Source organism: Coloeus monedula, assembly GCF_965178545.1.
Source record: "Coloeus monedula genome assembly, chromosome: 15".
Classification (NCBI taxonomy): domain Eukaryota; kingdom Metazoa; phylum Chordata; class Aves; order Passeriformes; family Corvidae; genus Coloeus; species Coloeus monedula.
The window spans coordinates 2070991-2097587 of record NC_138795.1 but is presented as its reverse complement, the minus strand read 5'-3'; the positions used below and the strand labels follow the sequence as shown (position 1 = coordinate 2097587).

Sequence of the window (26597 nt, the reverse complement as noted above, 5' to 3'; positions counted from 1 at the left end):
AGGCTGGCGAGGGGAGGAAGGAATACTGGGAAAACAGAGCGAGGAAAATGAGGGATCCCTGAGTCTCTGCTGTGTTTTGAAGTCTTGCTGCATTCCAGGAGCTGGCAGGGACAGCTGTGTCCTTACCACAGGGGACAAATCCATTTCCACCTGGGCTCGCTGCCCAAACGCAGGACAGCAGCTCCTGCTGGTTTCAGGAGAAATTAGGGGGTTTCTGTAGCTCAGCTTGGTTGGGTTGTCACCAAGCTGCCACCAGACGCTCTCATGCAGAGAGCGGGGCAGAGGGAGATGTGGAAGGAGCTCAGGGAGAAGCACAGCCCTTCCAACGGGAGCCAGAAGTGCCCCACTGTGTTTGCTCTGCACTTACGGGGCTGCGAGAGCTCCAGGGAGGGGAAGTAAATATTGTGAGAAGAGGTGGGGCTTCCCTTGGAGCTTTGCTTCCCACCGGTGGGGGCCCTGCCAGCTCAGCCCCTGCAGGATGCTGGGGCCCAGCAGGCACCTGGAAAAATCCAGGAGCAGAGCACGGAGCTGGCCTGGGGGTGAGGGTTTGCAAACCCTGCAAATTGTGGTGGGGGAGTGACCACAGCCCAGCCTGGCCTCGTTCACTGATATTCCTACATCCCCTGGGTGACCGGCCCAGCAACCCCCAGTGACCAGTCCCTGCCCAGCTGGGAGCCCACCTGCACCTGCCTGGTGCTCAGCTTTAAAGGTGACCAGAACAGAGTGACCTCTGCATTTCTCCTCCACGCTGAGCCGTCCTGAACAAGTGTTCACCCACCCTTCCCCAATTCCTGCTCCCTGAGCTCCAGAGGGGGAGCAGCACTTCACCATCCCATGTCCCACGTGCCCCCAGCTGGCACAGGGAGGTCACAGCTGGGGCACCCCAGCAGGAGTGAGAGCAGCATCTCCAAGGGGAAATCAGCTCAGGACATCACCAACTCCTGATGCAACAACACTTCAGAGCCAGCGAGCTCCCGTGGGCAGGGGTGGCACAGGCATGGTGTGGGCATGAGCCTGTGATAATGTCACTGCTGCAACCAAGGGCACTTCCCAGGAGGGACCAAATTGACCCTCAGGATGGCAGAAGAAGCTGGAGTAGGAAGGAGACCTGGGATCGTGGGGCGAGCAAGAGATTTTGGAAAATTATCTCCCCTGTAGCGTGGAGAAGACACTGGTTACCCCACACAGCAGCTTTGGGAGGACCAACACTGGTACAGGCTGGACAGTTCATCCCTTCCTGAGGTGCCCACGGCCCCTCTGAGCCCAAATTCCAGCTGTCCTGTTCCCACCACACAACAGAGGGAGAACCACAGTGCCTGGCATGGGCACTCCTGAACTGAGCTCAGCAAGTCACGTTTGTCATTGCCAAAGGTTTGGAATTCCAAGGATCTTCTGCCCAGTTCTCCCTTTTTCTTCATCTGCTCATCCCCCAGCCCTGACACCAGGCCACAGCCACACCCCAGCAGCCTCCCAGACTGTGAGATCCCAAGAAACTGTTCGATGCCAGTTCCTCCTCCATTCCTGGACATTTCAACCCCATGGATAATTGGTCCTTGGGGTGCTAATTAGCCCCCCAAAAAATTAGAGCAGACAGCTGCCAGCATGGCGCCCAGGAGGTGCTGCTGAACTACAGGGGGGTTCATTTCAGTCACTTAAACCCCAAAAACCCCTCGGGGCCACCACCAGCCCCTGGGCGAGTCAACGGTGACAGGTCCATGCAGGAATGGGGCTGGAACGTGCATTCCACAAATGTCACATAAAAGTTACTCAGTAAACCACTTCCAGAGGGTCCTGCCAGGAGCCAAGCAGGAAACAATGCAAAGGATCTTCCTGGAGAACTCTGGAGCAAACTGGGTGCTGGCCTTGCCACTGCCGAACACACCGGGAATACCAGGAAATAGGGGATGAGTAGGATTGCTCCTAGAAGGCAGAGAGGGAAACCACTGCTGGGTTTATGGATTTGAGGGGTGAGAGGTGCCTGCTCAGGTGACAGAAGTGGCTGTTTGGCCTTTGCCTGTAACTCACCCCGCAGCTATTGTGAAATCCAGAGTGTGACAAACACAGGAACTATTTTAAGCCCTGAAAGAACACATTACCGGAAGGCTGGATGGTTCAGGACGGCCAGTTTCTAGGTGAGGCAGAGGAAAGCCCTGCGTGAACTCTCACTGCCACAAAAAGGGGAACTGAGAGCTCCCCCATTGCTTCACCTCCGCTCCTTTGCACCCGGTATCTTCCCAAGCCACGGGATCATCCCTTACAGGCTATCGTGCCACCATATTTTTGATGTGAGCTCTTCTTCCCCTCCTTGCCAGCCTTGTCCCCATGCCAGGAGAGCTGATGCTTCAGATATCACCCACTTAAAGCCCCAGGAGCAAAGAGCCTGGAGGTCGAAGTGATGCTGCATTTGGGGGGTGACAGCTGGGCCTGCCCCACCCCAGTGCGCTCCTGCTCTGTGTCTCTGTGTGCAACTGCTCCCTCACACATTTCTCAGGGATTATGTAACAATTAATTGCCTCCTGATGAACCTGGCCCCAGCTCCTTGCACCAGTAAACAAACATAGATAGCCAGGCTTGAGTCAGTGCTCGAGGTGCTGTCAAATAATCAATCAATGGGAGCTGGAATGAAGGCACCTCCCCTATGGGGACAGGCGGAGAAAGTTGTTCAGCCTGGAGAAGGGAAGGTTCTCTTCTCCAGTGTCTGAAGGGGCTACAGGGAAGCCAGAGAGGGACTTTTCACAAGGAACTGGAATGCCAGGACAAGAGGGAATGAGTGTACACAGCCAGAGCAGGGTTTGATGGGATATTGGGAAGGAATTCCTCCCTGTGAGGGTGGGCAGGCCCTGGCACAGGGTGCCCAGAGCAGCTGTGGCTGCCCCTGCATCCCTGGAAATGCCCAAGGCCAGGTTGGACGGGGTTTGGAGCAGCCTGGGACAGTGGAAGGTGTCCCTGCCCCTGGCAGGGCTGGCACTGGATGAGCTTTAAGGTCCCTTCCATCCCAAACCATTCCATGACTCCCAAGCCTAACAAGCCCCCAAGAGCCACTTCAGTTAGTCTCCATAAATGAGGCCTCTTTGGGGTTTGTTGAAATGCTGGATTCAGGCCCTGGTGCCACCAAACAGAGCAGTTGGTGACAATTTGGATGGGGGGCAGCAGCACAGCCCTGGTCCCTCAGCCCCCACGTCGGGCAGCACCAGCACTGCTGCTCTGGCAGCGGTGGCAACACTTCAGCAAGGGAAGGGGAAGTGGCTTCTGAAACACCCAAAAACCGTTAAAAAAAAAAAAAAAAAAAAAAAAAAAGAGAGAAAGCAGAACTGCCTTCCTTTGGTTTTACAAGCAAAGGGCAGGGAAAGCAGCCCCACCAGAGAGCTCAGCTACAGCCACGGCCTCATTTTCTGGGTAGGCCTGCCAAACACAAGTGTGACCAAAGCACAGCACAAACACCTCTTCTGGCCTTAAAAGCTCAGCAGTGGCCCAGGAAAGGGGGGCAGAGATAAGAAGCCCACAGAGCAGCACAGCACGTGATGGTTCAGACCTTGCACCCAACCAGCCGCAGAAACAGGCACAGCAAAAGGGTTTGGGGCTGTTTTGCTGTGTTTTAACCACCCACAGACACCAGGCAGACCTCATGGGCCTGGGCTGGGAGAGACACGTGCAAATAAACAGGCAAGGTTTGAGGAGAGGGAAGTTCCACACTGACCCAGCATCTTCAGCCTCCAACTTGAACATCCTTCAGATCCCCGTCCCTGAAAGAGCACGGTGCTCCAAGTGAGCATTCCTGGCCTGGTCTTCATTCAGCCAGTGCCACAACATTGAGAAAATAAAAAAAAATAGAGGGGGAAAAGCCTTTCAGGCAGGTCTGAGTTTCCTAGCAACTTCCTGCAACAGATTTGGTCCACGGAGGGCTGTGGGAGCAGGGGCTGAATGGCTGCAACACCCAAGAGCCAGGGAATGGGTTTAGGCTGGCAGTGGCAGGGCTGGCTGGCTGGCAGCCCTCTCACACTGGGCTGAAAAGCAGAATAAAGAACTCAGCCCTTCCCTGTCTCCAGAGCCCAGGGCTGCCAGGGTGGCCCAGCACTGCTGGCACTTCCCATGGCAGGAGGAATATGGGGCAGGAGCAGCACAACGATGCCAGCAGCTCCGAGTGCTGAGGAGAACCACCACCAGCTGGCTCTGCTGGGCACAGCTCCCTTCTCTGCCTCTCCCACCTCCCCAGAGTTTGGTTGAGCAAATAAGGAGAGGAGCCCCGAGAATACGAGCACATGGAGGTGAGAAAGGTCGGGAAGGTTTCCATGTGCTGGCTGGGAAGAGCAGATGTTTGGGAGGCGGCACCGAGGTGCTTTTCCCCAGCCAGGAGGCAGAAGTCAGGGGATGCAGAAGTCAGGGGATGCAGCTCCAGCAGGAATGGTGCCATGGCTCTGCCCTGTGCCAGGGACACGCTGCCCCTTCCAGCCCCAATCCCGGGGGTGGCACTTCCAGACACTGCACTTGAAGGGAGTTGTGCTCTCCCTTTGCCATGGGAGCAAAGTGTGCCTTTGCTCTTCTTGCTGAATCCCTGCTCCCGCTGGATTCAGGCTGTGCCAATGGATGGGGGGACAGCAGAGCCACCCCCCATAGCCCGTGGGGACCCCCAGCCACAGGGGGCTTCTCCCGAGACTCACAAGGAGAACCCCACATTTACAGACAGCAGCACCCCATGGACGAGAAGAAGAACCTGTTCTCCGAGGAAGCTGGACTCTCAAGAGACAAAACATTTAAAAAATCACGAGATGGGCTAGGCAGGGTTTTTCTGAGCAGCAACAATCACCACGTGCTCGAGGGTGAAAGGCTCATCTGAGCTGTCTCTTGCACGCAGCTGCCCACAGCTCCCACTGGCAGCAGCGCTGCCAAGATCTGGGCTGTGCCACTGAAGTCATTGTCCAAATATTTAGGCCATGGAGAGCTATCCCCGTCTCCTGTCACACCGAGACGGCCGCAGAGCACAGGGCTGCGGCAGGGATGGGGCATCCCACGGCTCCACGAGTTGAAAGTGAACATCAAGTTTAAAGTTCAGCCAGGTTTAACGTTGTTAAACCTTCCCATTCCTCTTTCCCAAGAGAAAAGATTTTAAGGAAACCCTTCAGCTGTTCTAAAGGACAAGACCACGATTCGATCCTACATTTTTTTGCGGCCAATCAGCTCAAACTTCCCATGCTTTTGTTTTCCTTCTCTTTTCTTTTTCTAAATTAACTTGGCAGATTAACATCTCTCTGTGACACCCTTTCCAGGAATTACAGGTTAAATTGTAGAATCACAGAATGATTTGAGCTGGAAGGGACCTTAAAGCTCATTTTGTTGCTATGGGCAGGGACGCCTTCCATTATCCCAGGCTGCTCCAAGCCCCAACCAACCTGGCCTTGGACACTTCCAGGGATCCAGGGGCAGCCACAGCTTCTCTGGGCACCCTGTGCCAGGGCCTGCCCACCCTCCCAGGCTGGAATTTTTTCCTAATATCCCATCTAAACCTGCTCCCTCATGGATCAAACCAAGAGCTGAGCCTGAATCACCTGAGCCAACCTGAGCAAACCCGGATGGTGCAGGCTGGGGTGATGAGCAGAGAGGTGTGACAGGGACAGGGACACCCTCGAGTGACAGGGACACCCTGGTGCCCACAAACGGCCCTGCTGCTGCTGCGAGGCAGCTGCACAACATCCAACAATCAGCCTTTTATTGCCCCGGTTTCAAAGCCGCGTTTCTAGTCCGCAGCATGTACAGCACCGATAGCAGCACGACACATCAGATAACCCAAATTCGCCTTTTTAAGCTCGTCTTGGAGAAGAAAGGAGAACAAGGGCACAAAAGACGCGCTGGTGACTCGCCGTGGCCCCGGGGCTCGGCGGGATGGAGCTGTTTGAAGGCGATTTGAAGGGAATAAAGTGAATAAAGTGAATAACCCCCTTTCCCAGCGTGCGGGGGCTGTGGGCAGCCTGTCCCCACCCTACCGCCTTATCGGGCAGCCAATGTCCCCATCAGCGGGCGCTGGGGAGAGCAGATAGCGCTGCACAAGAGGCAGGGGAGCGGCACAACAATCCCCCCACGAGAAAGGCAGCGAGGCCCTGGCCGTTCTCCAGGAGCCAGAGGAGCCCCTGCCAACGTGGGAGCTCTCCAGGCCCGCAAGAGTCCTCGGGCATCCCTTGCTGCTGGCACTAATGCGAGGGTGAAGCGGTAAAGCCCCGGTTTTGCAGGGCTGGGAGGTGATGCTGCGGCTCCAAGCAGCCAGCACTGCTGGTTTCACCCTGAGCATCTGCCCTGAGAGCAGCACAGCAGCTCAGGGGCTGCCTCTGCCACGCGTCCCTCCCAAATGATGCAGCTCTGCAGCGCCAGCTCTGAGTTTATGAACGGCATCTTAGGTGTTTTCCCAGGAAAATAGCTCTGCTTTTCTTTCACGGCAGCTCGGGAAGGGTCTGCGCTAGGAAGTTTTCCAGGCCTTCCCAGGCTGGCACCCGCTGACCACAGCTCCCAACTGCGGGATTGGAGATCATCCATTTAATGAGCTTTGGGTGAGGTGGTGACAAAGCTCGGTCACCTGGGGGCTGCCACCACATCCTCACTGCACCTCCAGCCTCGCCAAAGCCACGGCATTCATAGAACGAGAGCTGGGCAGAAGCAGCTCCTCCCCACCCCCTCCTACTTTTCAGCTTCATTACCCTCTGCCCAACTGGTTCCTCGTGCAGCCAGATCCTCTTTTGCTGCAACGAGACTTTCTGTAAAAGCAGGGAAATCCCAGTCGTTTCTGCTGGCCGCAGGTTTCTTTAGCGCTGCTGTGTACGATCCAGACTCCACCATAAATTTCATTTTTTTAATTAATATGTATTTAAATGAAGCCTGTCCTACTTTCAGAAAGCCAGTTCAGCTTTGCTCAGCTGAGTGCACGGGAGCCCAGGACACAGCTCCAGACGGGATTTCCCAGGGCAGGAATACCCCAAACACCGGAGGCCTCCTTCCTCCTGCTCACACCCGGCCTCAGAAAAGCAAATCCTACTAAACCCAGCCCATTTTTCCACCTCTTCACACCTAAATTCCTCCCAGAAATTTGTCCAGGGTGCAAAGCCCTGCTGAGAGCTGCCAGACCTTTCCAAGGGAACACAACATATGGCACACGGGGCAGGATGCAGGCACAGGATTCCGTCACCTCCCCACGCTTCCGGGTGTGGAAAAGGGGCGGAAAACAGGCAGGAACTTCACCCAAACATCCTGAAAAGCTCAGGGCCCTGCAAACACTCAGCCTTGCTCCCAGCAATGCCTTCAGTGAGAAGATCAAATGGACTTTAAAGTGATTACAAGAGAACGATTCAAATTGTTCACTGCATTTTGGGCACCTCCGGTCTCCCGGAGCATGGTGGGTTATTCTGCAGGTTTTTGGTGGGTTACTCTGCAGGTTTTTGGTGGGTTATTCTGCAGGTTTTTGGTGGGTTACTCTGCAGGTTTTTGGCAGCTGAGCAGCACAAGAGAGCAAACCTCTTCTTCCACACCCCATCTTGCACTCATCCCCACTTAGGGTAGTGCTCCAGATATAAAAAAAACCAAAGGAAGGCAACAAAAAAAAAAAAACCCCGTAGATGAAGGGAAATTGTGCCTCCGGTTATTACCTAAAATAAGGATTTATAGCACAGGGCGCCCAAATAATTTGGGATTCGTCAATGAACAAACAAACTCTTGCATGAGAATTCAAAACCTGCCCATGTCCATTTGCCAGCTGGAATGGAGAACAGGTGGAGAAGAGATCAAAGCAATGGAAGTGAAATGTCGCTAAATACAATAAAATAACCCTTTGATTTCCGGCACAAGGTTAAACCTCACCCTGCTCAGCAGGGTTAAAACTCCACAGAAGCAAAAATTTGCCTGAATATTCAAGTTCCAGAAGGAGTGAACTTCTGGTTGTAGATGTGTGGTCTCCACTGGGACATTTTTATGCTCATGTGGGTGAAAATGGGGATGAAAGGAGCTGAAGATGAGATGTTACTGCCTGGCAGGCAGACACCCTCATCCTACAGTAAATTAAGTTTCTCTGACAATGTTTTTCTTGGTGTGAGGCTGGGGTTAATAACTGAGGCATTCAGATATGACAACAGACTAAAAACCAAACCAGCCATCTCTAAATTAGCTTTATTCTCTAAGTCACCTACTTTGGATACATTATACATGTTTAAAATAGGAAGCATTTAAATAATTATTTAAGTTTTCCTTTCTCTCAGAGGCCAATTAAGTTATTTAACAGTGTTTACCTGGTTCCTGTCACCACCTGAGAAACCTGAGCAAATGAAAGCAAGGAATCATCCAGGAGTGAGTGTTGCTACACACAAATGGGTTTCCAACGCACCTCACAGAGCAGGCTGGCAACAGGACTTCTACTGGTGCTGCTTTCAAAAGGATAAATGGAAAAGGGATTTAAACACGATTTTTAGGACTTGTGTTTTATTAGAAGACAGGATCCTTCACTAAAAACTTCCACTCAATGGGCGTTTAGCACTCACTTTTTTAGAGAGTTTCTGTCAAATGACGTGGTAGAGACAAGAAATAAACACCAAATCCCTCAGTCCTGACCTGCAGCCACCTGCCTCCCTTCCCGGCCTATTTATTTCTCCGTTTTTCAAAGGCAATACCTTCTCAAATGATCTAACGAGGCCATCAAACCCCAGCTGCCCATGAGACAATTCCCACCCCCATTCCAAACCGCGCCTGTCACACAGGTGTGCCCTGGGGAGCCTTCGGATCCCCAGCCCGCTCCTGCACCCCAAACCCCCCAGCTCAACCCCTGCACGGGAGAGGGGACATTTCAGAGCCGGGGACAGCAGGAACGCCGCTGCTTCGGAGTGCAAAGTCCAGGGAAGCTTTGGTCTTTGAAACCCCCATCCCTAAACCCCGAGGTTAAACATTCATGGCCCTGGACACGGCTCCTCTTCGCCCTCCAAGTTTCCTGCCGGCGACGACCGCGGGGATACGAATCCCATGCCACCCCCGGAGGCTCAAAAAACTTGGGAGACAGCCCTGGAAGTGTCGACTTCCAAGAAACCTCCCTCCATTCATTGCACCGGCGGGCTTGGCAAGGAGCGCCTGGGTCTCCTCACAAAAGCATCGCTCTGAAAACAGGCGATTCAGGGCGACAAAAACAATTTTTAAAAGGCAAGAAAGAAAAGAAAGAAGAAAGCTTTTCTCGCTCCTTTCCCCTTCCCGGAGCGCTGCGTTCCCAAGCCCAGCTCAGCCGCTGTGCCCGCCCGGCTCCTCCCGGCTAACGGGATGCGGGACCCGGCCCCGGTGTGTCCGGGGAGCGGAGCCGCTCCGAGCCCGGGCCGCGGGACCGCGGCTGCTCCCGGAGCCCCTCCGAGCACCCACCTTGTAGACTTTGCCGAAGGCTCCATCGCCCAGCTCGCCCACCACCTCCCACACCTCGCCGGGGTCCAGGTCGCGGCGGACGTGCTCGTATTCCTTGGAGCGGCGCTTCTCGAAGGCGGAGAGGCGCAGGATGCGGCGGAAATTGGCGAAAGCCATCCCGGAGTGCGGCCCCGGGAGCTGCGGAGCCACCGCCCGCTCCGGCCCCGGGAGAACGGAGCCGCTGCGCGCCCGGGGAACGGCGAGGCGGGACCGGGGCCGGGGCCGCCTCCAGCCGCGCACATGGAGCCCGAGCCGGAGCCGCTCCACCTGCTGGGCTGGGCTGGGCTGCCCGCCACTGAGCCATTGGCCGCCCGAGCCCTCCGCCCGCCCGGCCGGCACCGCCCCGCACGGCACGGCACAGTCCGGGCACGGCACAGACACGGCACGGCCCGGGCACGGCACAGGCACGGCACGGCCCGGGCACGGCACAGGCACGGCTCGGTCCGGCTCAGACAGGGCACGGTCCGGGTAGGGCCCGGCACAGACAGGGCACGGCCCGCCCAGACTGTCCTGGCTCATCCCGGGCATGGTCCAGCCCGGGCACGGTTCGCTCTGGGTACAGCCCGGCACTGCCCAGCCGGGTCAAAGTTCGCCCTGACCGGCACGGCTCAGCCCCGGCTCGCTCAGCCCCGTCACGGTTCAGCCTGGGTACAGCCCGGCCCGGCTCGGCTCAGCCTGGCACACCCGGCCCGGCTCCGTTCTGCCCGTCCCGGTGCATCGGGCCATGGCCCAGCCCGGCTCGGTTCGGCGCCGCTGCTGAGCCAGCCAGGGGGTCCCCAATCCTGAACCAAACAAAGCAAATCCCGGGACCGGCGGGCGGGGAAGGAGCGAGCCCAGCGCAGCATCCCCGGGGCCGTGTCCGACCCCCGCATGGAAAACCCCAGTGCCGCCCTGCCCTGGCAGCAGAGCCCCGTTTCCTGCTCCCCGCCGTTCCTCTCCCGGGAAAGCAGACGGACACGGCTGATTTCAAACTCCCGGGAGCGGCGATTCTGCGAGTCCGCCCCGCGGGCACCGCCACGCGCTGATTTTGGAGAAGACGTGACCCAGCTGGTGTCCAGTGGGAAGTTCGCATCCTGCCCACGGTGGCACTTCAAACCCTCTGGAAAACTGACTCCGCCATCCCGTATGGAATGGGGACATCTAGGGGACCCCCCCGGCGGTGCAGCCCCGCGTCCCAGCGCTTCCCAGAGGGACCGGACTGTCCCTGCACACCCCGGTGACACCCGCGCCGCCAGCGTTCTGCCCCAAATCCGTGTCCCACCGCCCAGCCGAGGGCACAGGAGCGGGGGGGAGGGCGGACTGCACGCCCCATCCTGAAGGATAATTCCGGCAAAACTCAGCACAGGCTCCCTCTCTGAGAACATCTGATCTTAGCGATGTCTTCCAAGTTCCCTGACACATCATTCCCTAAAACATTGGCCTGATTGCCATCTTTCCTTGTCCTTGCTGTTAAAAAAAATATTGGCAGAGTATTTCCAGCTCCTGGAGGTTGATTGAAAGAATCACCTGAGCAGCGAAACGGGATTGGCATTAATGCTCTGAAATTACAGCCCCTGTGTGATGTTTTGGGAAGGGATGCACGGGACTCTGCATCACCTGGGATTTAAGACCAGGGATCAGTGACATTACAAATATTGCACTTCAGATGTTCCAACAACAGCAGTGCTCTGTAATATTAATTAACCAGCAGCTTGGTTAATTCAGGGGCTTGGCAATTCCCCAGAAAGCTTTCAGACACAGCTCTGCATCCTCCCTGCTCCATTGTGCCCCAGCTGCTCCGGGAGGTGACAACGGCCTGGCTGCTCCTGAAGGGTGTGAGGCTCCAGGGAGCTGGCAGAGCCACCTCGATCCATTTCAGCTCTGCTTGAGGATCCTCCTTCCCCCTTCCACCGCCTCCTCCCCTGTTTGTGAGACAGACAAAGCTCCAAGAGCCTCCAACCCCAGTTTGAATTCATGTCGTGCCTGTCCCCTGTGTCCCAGCAGAGTGTGAAACCCGCAGGCCAGGCTGTCCAAACACCACAACCAGGCCCTGGAACAAGGAGCACAAAATCCACGTAGGAGAAGCCCCGGCCAGCGATGCAGGAGATCCCAGCTGTGCAGGATGCCAGGGGCACGGGGCAAGAGGGGATTTCTGGCTCACTGGAGCTCATTCCTGAGTACTGCACATGCAATCCTTTCCAAAACCCAGCCATGCTCCGTGGTAAGAAGCACTTTTTGGGTTTCTTGCCAAGAGTCCTCCACATGAGGCCTTTTGCAACCCCTCACCCCCTGGTTCTGCACTTCCCCACCTCACACGTGCAATTCTGCAGTCCTTTAAGATGTTTTTGCGAGCTCCCCTTGGTGCTCCAGCTCAAATCATCCCTCTTCCCACAGGTTTCCCCACTGGAAAAGGTTTAAGGAGAGTGGAATCATCCCAGGCTGCAGATTTTTGGTTTTTCCTTTTTAGCAGGGGCAGTTTGTGCTCTGTGCTCGCACTTTGGGAAGTTTGACTGAAATTCCAGAGCTGGTTCGGCTCTTCCTCTGCACTGCACTGGAGGAGATTAAAGAAGACTGAAAAGAAAAAGAAGACCTTCAAAAGAAAAACGTGGGGTTTTTTTCAGTGTTTCTGGTTTGCTGGAAAAGTCCTTTTTTTTTTTGTTCTCCTCCAGTGATAAGGTGGGAAGGAAGAAGAGAAAACAGGAGAAGAAGACAGGAAGAGAAGACAGGCAGACAGCAATGAGCACTGTCACATTTTCTCTGTGCAGAAATCACATGTGGTTCTCTCATAAATCACCTTATTAATACTGTCCATGAATCCTGAGCAGCAGCTCGTGTCTGTTCCCGGGTGTTAATTGCCTGTGCAGCCTGACTGGGAGCAATGGGCATTTCAAATGAAATAAATCCTGCTAATTATTGCTCTCAGCGTCGTGCAGGCGATGCCTGAGAGCTCCCTGCTCTCCTGAGGGATGTTTTATGGCTTTCTCCAGGATGGGACCCACCTGAAAAAGGATCAGATCCTGCTGCTCTTCGAGCCAGTGGGCTGAAATGCTGTGAGGAGGGAGAGGGCTGGTAAGGCCAGGATTACCCCTAAAGCTCAGCTTTGATGTTGGGCACGACCTGCAGCTCTGCTCTGGAGCAGGAGCACCACCCAGGGTCAATGTTGGGGGTGTCCCCTGTGGGATTTGGGGAGGAAGGGGAGAAGCCAACCATGGGCACAGGAGGGGTGGGAAAGGAACTCTCAAAGGAGGATGTGGAGCTGCTGGAGAGAGTCCAGAGCAGGCACCAGGGGATCCAAGGGATGGAGCAGCTCTGCTGGGAGGAAAGGCTGGGAGAGCTGGGATTGTTCAGCCTGGAGAAGAGAAGATTTGGGGTGACCTCATTGTGGACTTGCAGTGCCTGAAGGAGCTGCAGGAAAGGTGGAGAGGGACAATTGATAAGGGATGGAGAGACAGGACAAGGGGAATGGATTCAAACTTGCAGGGAGCAGGTTTGGATTGGATATTGGGAAGGAATTCTTCCCTGTCAGGGTGGGCAGGCCCTGGCACAGGGTGCCCAGAGCAGCTGTGGCTGCCCCTGGATCCCTGGCAGTGTCCAAGGCCAGGTTGGACATTGGGGCTGGAGCAGCCTGGGACAGTGGGAGGTGTCCCTGCCTGTGGCAAAGGGATTGGAACAAGATGAGCTTTAAGGTCCCTTCCACCCAAAGCACTCCGTGACTCTCTGACAGCAGCTTTGGAGCCTGGCTGCTGTCGGTCACTCTCCCAGCACATCCCAAACCCAGCAGCAGCAGCAGCAGCTCCATGGCAGGAAGCAGCAGGATTCTGGCATTTCCTGCGGGTGGGAAAAGCAGGAGATCCCCTTCATTGTCTGGATGTGAGCACTGCTTGGTGCTCCACGTGTTCTTTCCAAGCAGGAAATCACTGCTCATCGTCTCTTCCTAAACCCTCCTGCCCTGAGCAGAGCATCCCCACCTGCTGCAGGGGCACGAGGAACTGAGGGAGATCACTGCACTTGCTCCTCCTTTCTGCTGCCAGGTCCCTGGGTTACTGTTTTTATGGATAATTCTCCTTTATGTCCAACCAGAGTCTCCTCAATTATTTGTTGGAGGTGGTTGTACCTCAGCCCTGCAGGTTTGCAGCCCCCGCTCTGGGTGGTTTTTAGCCCAGGGAGGTACCAAAGCCTCCATCCTCTGGGCAGTTCTAAAGCCCTCCCAGTATTTTCCTGGAATGAGGTTTTTTAGCCCCAAATTGTGTCGATCGTGTCCTTTCAGGGCTGCCTGGTTAAAAGGCCGCGTTCAGCAGGGGCTGTGCCCCAGCTGTGAGGGCTCCTCCCGCTCCCCCGGCCACTGCAGCATCCAGATGTTGTGAATCACTCCAACATCTGCAGCTCGTTTCGCAGGGCAGAGCAGCAGCCGTGTGCCAGGGAGGTGCCCTGGGAGCCGGGAACACGTCTGGGATGAGCCCCAGGCCATCAGCTGGGATTGATTTCTCCCAAGTCAGTCGGGAAACTGCTGGAAATAGGGAGGAGAGCCTGGATTTGGGGTCTTTCTCTGGAATAACTCATGGTAAGGTGGAATCTATCTCCTCTCCAAAATTAGCAGCTGAACTGCAGGGAATCCTAAATGTTTGCAGTCTCCTGCACGGACAAAAGCCAACAACAACAACAAAAGAGGACGGGAGGGATCCCGGAGAGCATCCCAGCAGGAGCAGCCCGCTCCCAGAACGCTCCCAGGAATCCTTTCCCCGGGAACACCACGGCCTCACATCCCCGAGCCCCTGGGCTCAGCTCCCAGTCGCCACGGAGAGGCAGCGATTCACAGAGCGAGTAAATCCCAGAGCGGCAGCCCGGCAATTCCCTGGGGGTTTCTCCAGCATCAGGAGGGATTGACTCAGCTGCACTTCAGCCTCCGCCCCACAGCATCCCCAGGCCTGCTGCAGGTGTCACCTCCTCCCCGAACCGCCCCTCTCCTGTCCCCGGAGCCAGACTGGTGTGACTGGGACGCACTGGGATCTCTCCAAGGCTCCGGTCACTCCCAGGGGTGGCTCCTGCTCCGCATCCCCCTGAATCCCTGCTGGAGCGCTGAGGGGCAGCCCCACAACAGGGAACGCCGTGGGCTTCGTTAATGAACCCACCTAATTAAGGCCTCGTGGAGAGAAGGGAAGAGAGGCAGTTTTGTCTCCTTTGCTAAATATTGGCTGTTCACCTGTCTCGGGGTGACCTTATGGTGTGTATCCCACATCGCTGCCTATGCCCAGAAATCAATTCCTGTGCCTTTCTATGCCTCTAAACTGAGGATATATTATTATATCTCAGAGGATACATTTCTAAATTGGGCCAAACCGGAACATCACCCCATGGTTTATTTTCCCCCTCTCACCTCACCCACAGCCCAGGATGCCACGGAGCCCCGTCCCAACGCTGCCACCGGAGTTTCCCTGAGGAAGCGGGATGGCTGCGGCATGAGGGATTCATTAAACTACAAAATTCCAGCCTCCAAGGGCCTCCCCTGGCCTGTCACGGAGGCTGGAATCCCGCATGGAACGCTTGGAGCAACCTGGGGTAGTGGGAAATGCCCCTGCCCTTGGAAAAAGTTTGGAGCAAGATGGTCTTTAAGGTCCCTTCCAACCCCAAGTGTCCTGTGATTCCATGGAATGGCTGCATACAAAGCTTTGCACCTTTTGTTTTATGTGTATCTATTAAAAAAGGGAGGTATGGATAAATTAAAGACATTGTATGTACACACTGCCGTATAAAAGGAATGAAAATTGTATGGGTTTATATCTGTAAGGGGAAACATTCCCAGGAAAATCACACCCTTGGCTGGTTGTAACTCACATCCCAAATTCTACAGTGAAATCACCCTAACCTCTTGAGTTTTATTTAAGAAAAAATGGAAATATTTAGCTGTGGCCTACAAAGAATTACTCCTACTCCTCTGATACCTCTGCTAGTTAATCAAGACTATGAAAGTGGTGACCTGAATGAAGACAAAGTATCAGGGAATGTAATTACGGGACAATTACCCAGATCTATTATTTTTGTTCAGCAAGGAGCTGATCCAGACCCAGGCACAAACCCACCCTGGGTGTCTGAGCACAGCTCCAGGCCCTGCATTCTCCACGGATTTCACACCTTGTCTGCAAGACAAAACATTGTCACAGCCCCAAATTGGTATGAAAATGTGTCCCTCAAGGGTAGCAGAGGTAATGGAGGAAGTGGAGAATTCCAGCTCCCAACCAAAAGCCCCACTGAGGAAATTTAAGGAGGAAAAAGAACACTGAGTGGATTTCTTAAGGCATGGGACGGCCAGGAGTATTTTTAATTTTTAAATGCAGGGGAAGAAAAAGTTTTTTGGTTTTTTTTTTTTTTGGTTTGGTTTGGTTGAAATACAGGAAATTTGCACAGTGTTTCCAGTGGAAATTCAGGGTGGTTTGCTCTCAGCAGTAAAAGATCTTTCCTAGGATAAAAAATTAAAAACCCATGTAATTTATCAGTCTGGAGACAATCTGTGAAATAAAGCACCAGATAAAAATCCATGAAGCAGTTTGGAAGTTACTCGGTGTTCAAAGCAGGATAAAATTGGAATTCTGGAATTCTTCCCTAAGCAGGGAGGGGAAAAATATTTAAAAAGCCTTTTTTACACAAATATTTGATTCTAAAAGTGTTCCTAAACTTAAGAGGGGAAAGAAACAGCCCCACCCCTGGAATCCCCCCATGCTGGCTCTTTCCTGGGTCAATCCCAAAATCCCAGGGAATGGGAATGTCAATCCCACGGCACAAACAAACGCACAGCCGAGAGCTTTACCATAAAAATGAAGGTATTTATTCAAGAAGTACAAATTTGATGGTACCAGCCATCTTTGAAAGCCATTCCCATGAGGCAGAGAGGACACAGAGCCGAGCCCCTTGCTCAGAGCACACGGAAGCCAAGTGTCCCCAAGTGTCCCCGACAGTCCTGGCCATCATTCCTCAAATCCACCTCTTTTGAAACATTCCCTGGACTTGAGAGGCACAAATAGGGGTTTTTTTTTAAGCCAAGACCAGTTTGTTGTTTTAATAAAGCCACCAGCTCCAATTTCTTTTGCTTTCAATTGCCTGAAATTGTCTCCAGCCTTTGGAGCGGATTCTGATTTCCTAAAGGGGAAAAAAAAACCAAAAAACCAGGATTTGGGAATGAGCAGGTGCAGAATTTTCTGGAGCTCAAGATGAACGGAAGGTTTTAAGGCAGGAGTCAGGATTTGAAGTTGTCTCTTTGCCCCGTGGCTCTGACTGAATGGTCTTCATGTGGGAAGTGGACAAATCCAGAGTTCCTCTGGAGCGACCCTCGGAGCGTGGCCCTGCCCGGAGGGTTGGGACACGATTTTCCATGGAAAATCCAGCAGACACATTGATTAAAAGTCTCAAAGTCCACTTTAAGGAGCGTGTTGGTTAAAACACCTCATTTTCCAGCTGCCTGCCTGGTGTAGGCTCAGTGAAGTGTCTCCCTTGGGAAGGAGAGCTCCAAGCCCATCCCTCCGGAGGATCCGCGCAGATGGAATTCGGGAGAGGAGAGGCACCTGCAGGACACAGCAATCTCAAACAATTCCTGGGAAGGGAAGTCTTGGAGCAGACTTGTGTCTCCATCAGGAACCACCAGAAGTGTTTGTGGCTGCAGAGAGAACAGCAGGACATTTGTCATTTGGGGAGGAAACACAAACGTGGATGTGCCGGGAAATCCAACTCCGAGGCTTCCCAGGGAATCTGCGAGGCAGCCACCGACATCCAGAGGGGTTGGAGCACGTTTTGCTGTTTTCCAAGGAAATTCAGGAGTGGACACAGCTCATGCCCACACCCCATGCCCACACCCAAAGCAGGTTTTGTTTTTTAAAACACCCTTCTCAAACACCTCTAATCCAGAAAGAGTCCAAGCTGTCCCAGAGCTTCCAGCCACGATCCAGGAGGGATTTGATTACAGGGAAGGGCAAAGGTAAAAAAAACCAAAAACCAAGCCCCTTCTTCTAACAGAGACTTTTTTCACTTCAAAGTGACAGGATCTGAGCAGCACAGGGAAAAAGCCAAAAAAAAAAAAGAAAATTCCTTTTTTTTTTTAATGTAAACATTCTCTGCATAAGGTGCAGGGTCTTGGATGTCTGTACAGGAACATGGAAAAGTTTGGGAAAGAGCTCCAGAGCCAGAAATGCAGCTGCCCCTTCCACTTCTGAAGCATCACAGACATGGAGAAACATTCAGCATTCACTTTGTCAACACCTACACAGCAAAAATGCTCCCAGAGCTCCGTGGCTAAAAGCATCCCAGCATTGTAACAAAGAGTATTTTTGTATTTTTAATACTTTTCAGAAAAGGAGTTTACATTATTTACTAACAATGGATATACAGGCAGAAGCACATCACACTACAGCAATATTTTATCGAGTTATCAACTGACCTTCACCAAACATTATGCACAGTTGCTCCCAAGATTCCCTCTTTCCTCCCCAAAGCAACTTTCTGTGCAAGGCAAAGAAAAGCTGGGGTTGGTTTGGTTGCTCCCGGGCTGAGGTTTTTTGGTGTTGTTACACCCCAAATTCAGGGTGTTTATTAAAAACCCACCTTATTACACCACCAACTCGCACCATTCCATTTCCCAAAATATTCCCCAGCTCCAGAGAAGCAAAGGCTTTCCGAAAATGTAGCCCAAGCTGTGTTTTGTGCAGAGGACCCCCAAAAACTGTGATGCACCAAGGCAGGCAGGGACATCTGGGGGGGCTCTGAAGGAGCAGCTGTCACTTGGGTGGGGAATAAAACCCTGAGCATCCTCCTGCAGTGCCCCAAATGCACCTGCAGCACACCTGGGGCTTTTTTGGGGCTCCCTGGCCCTGGCAGGCTCTGGGTGTTTGTGCCTCTCTGCCCTTCGAGCTGTTCAGGAGTGTGACTTTCATCGGGTCGTTACTCCTGGCTCAGGCAGAAGTGACAAAGAAGAGTAGAAAAATCTGAGCTGTGTCAAACAGAGCTGTCGCTGACAGGGTAAAAAAGATGCTCCTGGCATCAGTTCCCAGGCAGAGCTGAGCAGGAATGGCACAGAGGGCTGAGGGGGGGAATTAAAAAAGCCCAGACTGACTCCTCCTCTCTGGTGTGTGTGGTGTGCGTTAAAATCCTGTTACACCATGGATACCCCTGGCTCTGAGGGTGGGGACAGCACCCCGAGGGCCAAAACCCAGCCAGGCCATGCTGCCAGCACCCTCCTGCTGCAATCCAGGGGTTATCCATCCTCCCCTGGGGTTATCCATCCTCCCCTGGGGTTATCCATCCTCTCCAGGGGTTATCCATCCTCCCCTGGGGGTGATCCACCCTCTCCCGAGCAGCCCCTGGTTGGTGCCACTTCAGCCAGGCCCTGCACTCAAATAAAGTTCCCTCCCCTCAGGGGACACCCCCTCTGCTCCAAAACTCATCCCATACTCCCAGCCCGCTCCCCTGCTCTGGAATCTGCACCAAACCCCAGTTTTTAGGGCAAACTCAAGGCATTTGAGACACAAATGTCCTCCCAGTGATGTCACAACTTCCAGTTCTATACGTGGCCCTGTCAGCTGTGCGCCTTTACAGCTTGTTACTGATATTTTTTAACATTTATTTTGAAATTTTAAATTCTTTCCTAACAGAAATCTTGTAAAATTGTGTTTCTGCAGGGTTACGTGCTCAGTACTGCTGTCACTTTATAGAGAGAGGGTCAAACTCTTCACTGTCACCTCTAAAAGCATTTCACCATCAAATTCTTTCAGGTTTTGATATGTGATTAAGGAGGGGGGAGGCTGGTAAAGAGAATTCTCACGAACAAAATCTCTGTTCTACTCAGAACCCACTCACAACGTGGCCTTCAGAGCATCACCTTTTCTCCCTGCCATCAAACCAATTCATATACAGCACAATCATCTGAACAGTGCTGTAAAACAGAGCCTTTTCCAGCTCAGGGGAAGAAGGAGCAATGCCAGCCCCTACACCTCAAAACCAGCACCTGGTGACAATTGTCTGAATGAAAATAGAAAAAAATTCCCCCCAAAAAAAAAAAAAAAAAAAAAAAAAAGGATCCTACAAAAATAAAGAAGTGATGTTTTAGTGTTCACAGCTCCTGGTTTGCTCCTCCTTAACCCATCACACCAGACATATAAATTATGCCTTAAAAACATGTCTTCCTGGCATGAAACCATCCTTTGCCCAGAGAAAACCCAAGAGAGATTTTTATTTTTTTTTGACTTGCTTATGTAGCAAATATTCCCCCCTCCCCCGGAATGCAAAAAGATTTGGCTGCGAAAAACCTCAAGTACAGTAAATCAAATTTGCCTAAAAAAACCTCCACAAGAGAACACTCGTTTCAGGTTAGTATTGATCAGCTCACTTCCACCTTTAAAAATAAAGGGAAGAAAAAAAAAAAAAAAAAAGAAAATAGGAAAGAAAAGCAAGTCACTTTGGTGATTATGAGAACAGGGAATTTTCCTTTCCACAGCTCTGCCACCGCATTTCAGGCATCCTAAAATTGTGGGGCCAGTGGAGCTGTCACAGGTTTGAAACAAAATGAAGACCAAAAAAAGCTGTAGTTGAGTGGGGCAGGAAATGCAAACAAAACGTGGCTCTGTTTCCCAACCATCAGTGAAATTCTGCTTCCACCTGCTGGGATGTCCAAGTGACCTCCATCATCCTGACTCTGGTGCAAGAACTCCCTCAGAGTTTCTGAGGGCCAGAACCTTGATTTCTATGGAATTACTGAAGGAGCAGAAGTAACAAGTTTAAAATCGTCAAGGTAACCCCCCAGCGTCACTTAATTCACAGAGGGAAGACAGAAACCAGGAAGAATCTGCTATTCCCATCTTAGTAGCACGTTTGACTTTGGAGGAAGTGCTTTCAGTGATGGCTTAAACCCCAAGCAAACAAAATCCTGATTAAAAGAGCAGGGCCTTGATCTCCACCAAAGGCAGTGCCAGGCAGGGCTGCAGAGCAGCCACGGCGACACAGAGCAGCTCCAGCTGGGGGAACATCCCCCCAGCCCCACCATGCTCTGATTTCTGAGACTACAAAAGGATTTGTCATCTGCTGCAAGGGCCCCTGTTACATTCTGCAGGCTGGGGAAGCCCAGGGCCATGCTCTGTGCTGGTGGGGACACCTCCAGCTGTCCTGGACAGTCACCACAGCTCCGAGGCTGGCTTCCAGTGACACCCCGAAAGCTGGGAACTGTGTGCTATTGTATCCTCACCATCTTCCATGCTTTGTGCCCTCTAGGGAAGCATGGGGAGCTGCAATCCATAATCCATTGCAGCTGGGAGGAAGTGCAGAGTAACCCGGCCCTGGGATGCTGTGGGCCAGAGGGGCTCGGGGGCACAGCACATCGCTCACCTCAGCTCCCCTGAGCACAGCCTCCCTTTGTGCTCTGAGGGAATTCAGCAGGCACAGGCTCAGGTGCCCACGAGCCAGGAAACAGAGGCTGAGCCGGTGTTGGGGCAGGTGAGCTACAGTACAGTACGTGAGGAGACAGGCTCACTTATTGCCTGAGCGCCGGCTCGGGAGCCAGCGGTGGCACAGGGCTGCACTGCCACCTTGGAATGTACAACTGCTCGCTCTGAGCATCACCAGGAGCTGCCAGAGAGCAAACCCCAGCCCAGCCCCACAGCCCAGGGCTGGCTGTGCCCAGCAGAGCCCGGTCACGCCCGGAGGGATCCCTGTGAGCGGCTCCTTCCTGCAGGAACTGTGTGTGCTGCTGATAGGGAACTGGATACATTGATTCCGTTCGAAGTTGGTTTTTAAAATAAAAGTGCTCTCTATTGCTCAGGCCTCATGGATCAGGACACCACTGATAGTTTCAGGATCATTACATAGCTGTATTAAGTGAACAATCTCTTCCCTCCTTCCTTTCCCTTCTCTTCCCTTCCTTCCTCTGCCCTTGCCCTGTTCTTCCTGCTGTCGTGTTCTATACGAGATCAGGCAAACCCCAGAGGCCAGGTTACATTTTTATGTTTTTGCAGATCTCCATCACAGATGGAATTTTTGCTGGTCATTTCTTGCAACCCATCCACGAGCAGGACAACCCCAGAAGAAGAGAGGGCAGCGAAAACAAACCCCACAACAGAGACGCAGGAGAGAAGAATCCATAAACGAGCAGAAATCAGTTTTCCACCGGGGTGGGATTTGCTAAGGGCTGGCTCACAATGACTTGCACCACGTAGTCCTTTGGGATTTTCAGCTCCTCCAGTTTCATTTTGTCTGCCAGGGGCCTCCCAGAGAAGAACCAGCGCTGGCTGCCCGGCTCCACTCCCTCCACGGCGTGCAGCCGCCGCTTCATGTGGTACACGGTGTCCATGCTGCGGACCAGCAGCTTGAGGTCTTTGCCCGTGGACAGGCGCAGGCGGAGCTGGCACTCGTGCCCGGAATTGGGAGGGGGGTCAGGAATATCCAGAGTCTCCAGGTCACCCTTCTCCTCGATCATGTTGATGGGTGGGGCAAGGCAGTAGACGGGGAGCTGGTAGCGGTTGCCCAGTTCATCGTAACACTCCGTAAGAGCACCTTAAGGAGAGAAGAGGGGGAGAATGAGTGGGAATTCCTGGTACATTTAACACTGGAGTGGTCACTCTGGGAAGTTTTATCCTGCTGTTCAACCACCCAAGAGGTGAGGCCTGAATTCAGCTTTTAAAGGACCAAACAAAAATCATCAAAAAGCATCAATGCCCCATCTTTGCACACTTGGGGTTGAGATAAAAGCATCCCATAAAAGCCAAACACTCCCCTCCCTCCAGATAAACTTCCAAAGCAGGGAGGAAGGATGAGGATGTGCTGCTGTCATTTCAAGGAGGAATCTTTCAGCAGCAGCATGGCCAAGGTTCAGGACACGCGTGCACCCAGCAAAGGCCACTTGGACCAATTCCAGCACGCTGACCCCGAGCTGTGAAAATGCAGGACAGCGCCGTGAAAGGAGCATTTTGGAACTTCTCGAACATCCCCAAATTGCTGAAATGGTTTGGTACAGGCCTCGTGTTTAGAGAGCACTGCCAGGACAAACAAACACGGCCACCCAAGTCTGCGGCTCCATCGCCGCCACGGCAGCGGCGCCCAGCATGGATTTTGTATTTCCACAGCATCTCTGACTCCCACCTTCAAAGCCCTGGAGTGTCAGGAGGGATTTTTATTTCCCTGAACTCCCTTGGGATAATCTGGAGAACCTGGCTGTGAGCACAGGAATTCTAACACACGCTGAAGCATCAAATGAAAGCTGAGTTTTGCACAGTGTAACTTTATAAAATAGATTCCGGTTTATAAAATAGATTCCGAGCACTACCCTGGAAAAGCAGCACATTTTCCGGGCTGTTTAAAGAATTCAAGTGAGAGAAGGCTGAAAGCAGAGCCTGGCAAACTGAGGCAGCTGCATCCCAAATCCCAGCAGGAATCCCCTTCTCTCTGTGGTTAAACCCCCAGCCTCTCCCTCTCTCCCCTGGTCTGAACTTACCTGTAGACCAAATTTCCACATTTTTGCCCCTAGAGGGGGCACGGTCACTTGCCAAATTACCCATCCTTGTGGAGCTGGGAATGTTTGAAGAGGAGCCAAGTCCTTGAGCTACAGAATATTAAAAAGCCTCTTTGACTCTGTTCTGCACACCACAGCCAAGTGCTCCTTGTTAGAAACTAAGAGGTTTTTTTAGTTTGAATTTTTTTTTTATGCTGACACTGAGTTGTCTTAAACTTTGCTGTTTGATCAGCAAAATTACCACAATATAAAATTACAACACAGGGAAATGTGGTGTCACCCAGCCCAGCATAACAGCAGCATCTTCTGCTGGGAAACTTTTGGACAGAAATCCTCTTTTTTTAAGGATAATTTGTGTTGGTGGAAACACACAGAGGAAATCAATAAAAAGATCAATGTCTTTAGGCTTTCTGTTTGTGCAGGTAGCACCAAGGCAGCTGTGCCCTGAGATTTATGAGAGAAAAACAAAGAAAAAAGGAAATAAAAAGATATAATTACATCAGCTCATTACAGTGTTTTACCATTAATGAATTTCAGAGCAAACCAACTTTTATCGAAGTTGTATTGGACCCAAACCCTTTAATGTTCTTTGTCATTTACAGACCCAAGCCTGAAGTTCCCACACTTCAGTTCTGTTTTACAACATTCATTTCACTCCTCATCGATTTGCTAAATGGCACAGGACTGAATTCCAGACATAGAAACAAGTTTGCTGCTAAAAAAAAGCCAAAATCCAAACCTCAACAGCCTTTCAATACAGCTAAAGCAGCTCAAATTTCTTCAAAAGCCACGTATGTTAAAAAGAATGCATCAGCTTTAGAAGAGCACCTCAAAGAGTTAATTTTAAATAACATGGGGGGAGCTTGCTGAGGAATTTCTTCATCATTTATCTCGTCGCCCAGCTGAACTAACATCAAGGTCAAAGCTTATGCTATAAACACTGGATTCCTTAATCATCATCAGATAAGCAATATTAAAACAAATCCTCTCCAACAGCAGCTAACTTGGAGGTCTGTGGCTAAAAAGAAAGAAATAAATAGAAAAAAGACACAGCAGAGGAAAGCTCTTGCCAATAAAACCCCACAGTCCCATCCCAGACCGAGGAATGGTTTACAGCAAACTGGTAATGTAAGAACAGGTTATTGCAAACCTCACCAGTAATCCCAGTGTTCTGTTCATCCTGGTGAAAATGTCCCAAGTCCCTTCACCTGCCAATCAGGGGCTTTAGGAGCAGATCTATTGATTAAAGAAGGTGATTACTGAGAGCAGCAGCATCCCCTCCACACCAGCACTCTGCACCTGCTGAGGCCGAGCCACAGCTCCAAGGACAGGAGGTGCTGGGCCCCAACTCCAATGAATCCCAGAATCATTTTGGTTGGAAAAACCCTCCCAGCCCATCAAGTCCCAGCCTGTGCCCCATCCCCACCTTGTCCCCAGCCCAGAGCACTGAGTGCCACCTCCAGCCCTTCCTGGGACACCTCCAGGGATGGGCACTCCAAACCTCCCTGGGCAGCCCCTGCCAAGGCCTGAGCACCCTTTCCATGGGGAAATTCCTGCTGCTGCCCACCCTGAGCCTGCCCTGGCCCAGCCTGAGGCCGTTCCCTCTCCTCCTGTCCCTGTTCCCTGCCAGCAGAGCCCGACCCCCCCGGCTGCCCCCTCCTGTCAGGGACTTGTGCAGAGCCACAAGGTCCCCCCTGAGCCTCCTTTGCTCCAGCCTGAGCCCCTTTCCCAGCTGCTTCTCACAGGATTTGTGCCCCAGCCCCTCCAGGCACACCCAGCACAGTCCCCTTCAGCCACCTCACTCCCTCAGGCCATCACAACTTTCGGTCAAGTGACCTTTGGAGAGCCTCACACCCTCCAAGGTGTCACAAACAAGCAGAACATGAGGGGGTGGCACGGTGGAGCTCCGAAGTGAAGAATGGCTGAGTTAACCAGGAGTTAAGTGTGAGGTTGGTTGAAGTGATGAAGGCAGACACGAGTTATTGGAGAGGAAGAGAAGTGATGGAATCACCCCCAGCCACCACAGCAAGGCCAATCCCACCATAGAGGTGGCAGCTCTTCACCGAGGCACCACAGGAAATCAAACATCCCACCCAGCAAACACCTCCTAACATTGCTGTTCTACCTGAAAATCACATTTCTGATCCTTCCTGCAGGATGCATCAGCTTGGACCACACTCAGCTGGGAGGGGCACTAAAAGAATATCAAGCTTTTATGAGCAAGAGGAAAACGAGAGAGAAAGAAATATTTTTTCAGGTTTTTCTGTTACTTAGGCAACCAGGGTCCTTCCAGCATAGGAAGGACACAGCCTCCTTAAACCAGAGGAGGAAAAGGCAGCACAGAGCTGCTCAGAGCTGCAGGGAACAACCATCCCACAGCCCAAGTGGGCCTCATTTCCCTTCCCTGCTTCCCTTTCCCTCCCCAAACCAGAGCAGGTTCAGATGCCAAAGCCTGGAAGGTGAGGTGGTACTTGGGAGTTTTCACTGCTGGATCATCCAAAGAAAGCCCTGGAAGGGGCAGATTCCAGGAGGAAAGGAGAAGGAAGGGAGGGTGGCAGACACGAAGATACAACGCAAAAACAACAGCAGATGGGATTATTTTAATGTTTCAGAAGTAACACCGGCTTGGAGAGTGAGAATTCTGGAAGGCAGAGCTTCTTGTTGGTTGTTCTCCAGGTAGGAGACAGCTTGAGAATTTCAGAGAGAAAAATAAGCAGATGTGATCATCAAGCATAAGGAACGGGAACATTTTGAAATCAATTGCCTTGCAAGCCACAAAAAACTTTGTTTTATGAAGACTATTAGGATATTTCACTGGATTGGGAAGGGAAAACACGAAAATGGACTGGTTAAAGTGCTGCTTCCACCCCTAAGCAGTTCAGAGTTTGCACTTACTTATCCTCCTGCAGGACCAACAATTTAAGAGATCTCAATGGCAGGAAGGTCAACTTTTGCAGGAGTTATTAAGTCAAGCAAATATGGCCACACTCACCTGAAAACACGAAAAGTTTAATGCATTTGAAACGGCATTTTGGCATTTCCTTAAGCTGCACACCATCCTCCTCAGGAAAATTCTGATTTTCTGTTCATAAGGTGCCCTGTACTTTAAGTTTTAGAGCAATCCTGAGAAGCATTGCTCAGAAACAACCAAAACTTAAAAACTGAGCAGATTTCCATCTTTCTTTTTCCCCTTCTCCCAGAGAGATTTGCTGCAGGAAGAGAAATGAAGACAACATAACCCAAAATGTGGCGTTGCAGTGAGACTCAGCTAATTTAAGGAGACTGTCTGTGTATAACACATTTGCCCAAGGAACAGCTGGTTCAGTTGTTTTTCTGACTGAAAATCTCCATTCCAAAGCCAAGCTGAGCCTGGATTGCTGAATAAATTGGGAATAGTAGAGCTTTTACCTGTGGAGTATTGATTTGAACCCAACATAAATCACTGATGCCTGAAATTCAGTAGGAAAACAAAGGGGTCTCTGGGTCTGACAGCACAGAAATTGCTAGAGAGCAAAGATGAGGCAGAAAAGCTGAATTAGCTCTTCATCTTTATTAGCTGCTGATTCCAGGTCAGAGCTGGGAAATCCAAGATTTCATAAGGAAAAAAGTCCCTGTCCTGATGTGGAAGAGGTGGAAGGTGGCTCGTGCAGAACGGGAGCAGGGTTGGGACAAGAGCAAACACGCAGTGCTTTGTTCCACTCCCCTCCAAGCAGCCCAGACTGGGAGGAGTTCA

At 52.2% G+C, this 26597-nt stretch overlaps 2 protein-coding genes across 2 annotated transcripts in view; both read right to left on the bottom strand.

Moving 5' to 3' along the window:
• Positions 1–9584, bottom strand: part of STK10 (serine/threonine kinase 10) — a 41325-nt gene extending 31741 nt beyond the window's left edge. The window contains exon 1 of the mRNA XM_082291319.1: positions 9370–9584. Coding sequence (XP_082147445.1) covers positions 9370–9525 — 156 coding nt within the window. The 5' untranslated portion in view covers positions 9526–9584. The remainder of the gene's footprint in view (positions 1–9369) is intronic.
• A 6665-nt stretch (positions 9585–16249) lies between these two features.
• Positions 16250–26597, bottom strand: part of UBTD2 (ubiquitin domain containing 2) — a gene marked incomplete at its 5' end in the record, with an annotated part of 45288 nt that continues 34940 nt past the window's right edge. Inside the window, one exon of the mRNA XM_082291528.1 lies at positions 16250–21909. Coding sequence (XP_082147654.1) covers positions 21512–21909 — 398 coding nt within the window. The 3' untranslated portion in view covers positions 16250–21511. The remainder of the gene's footprint in view (positions 21910–26597) is intronic.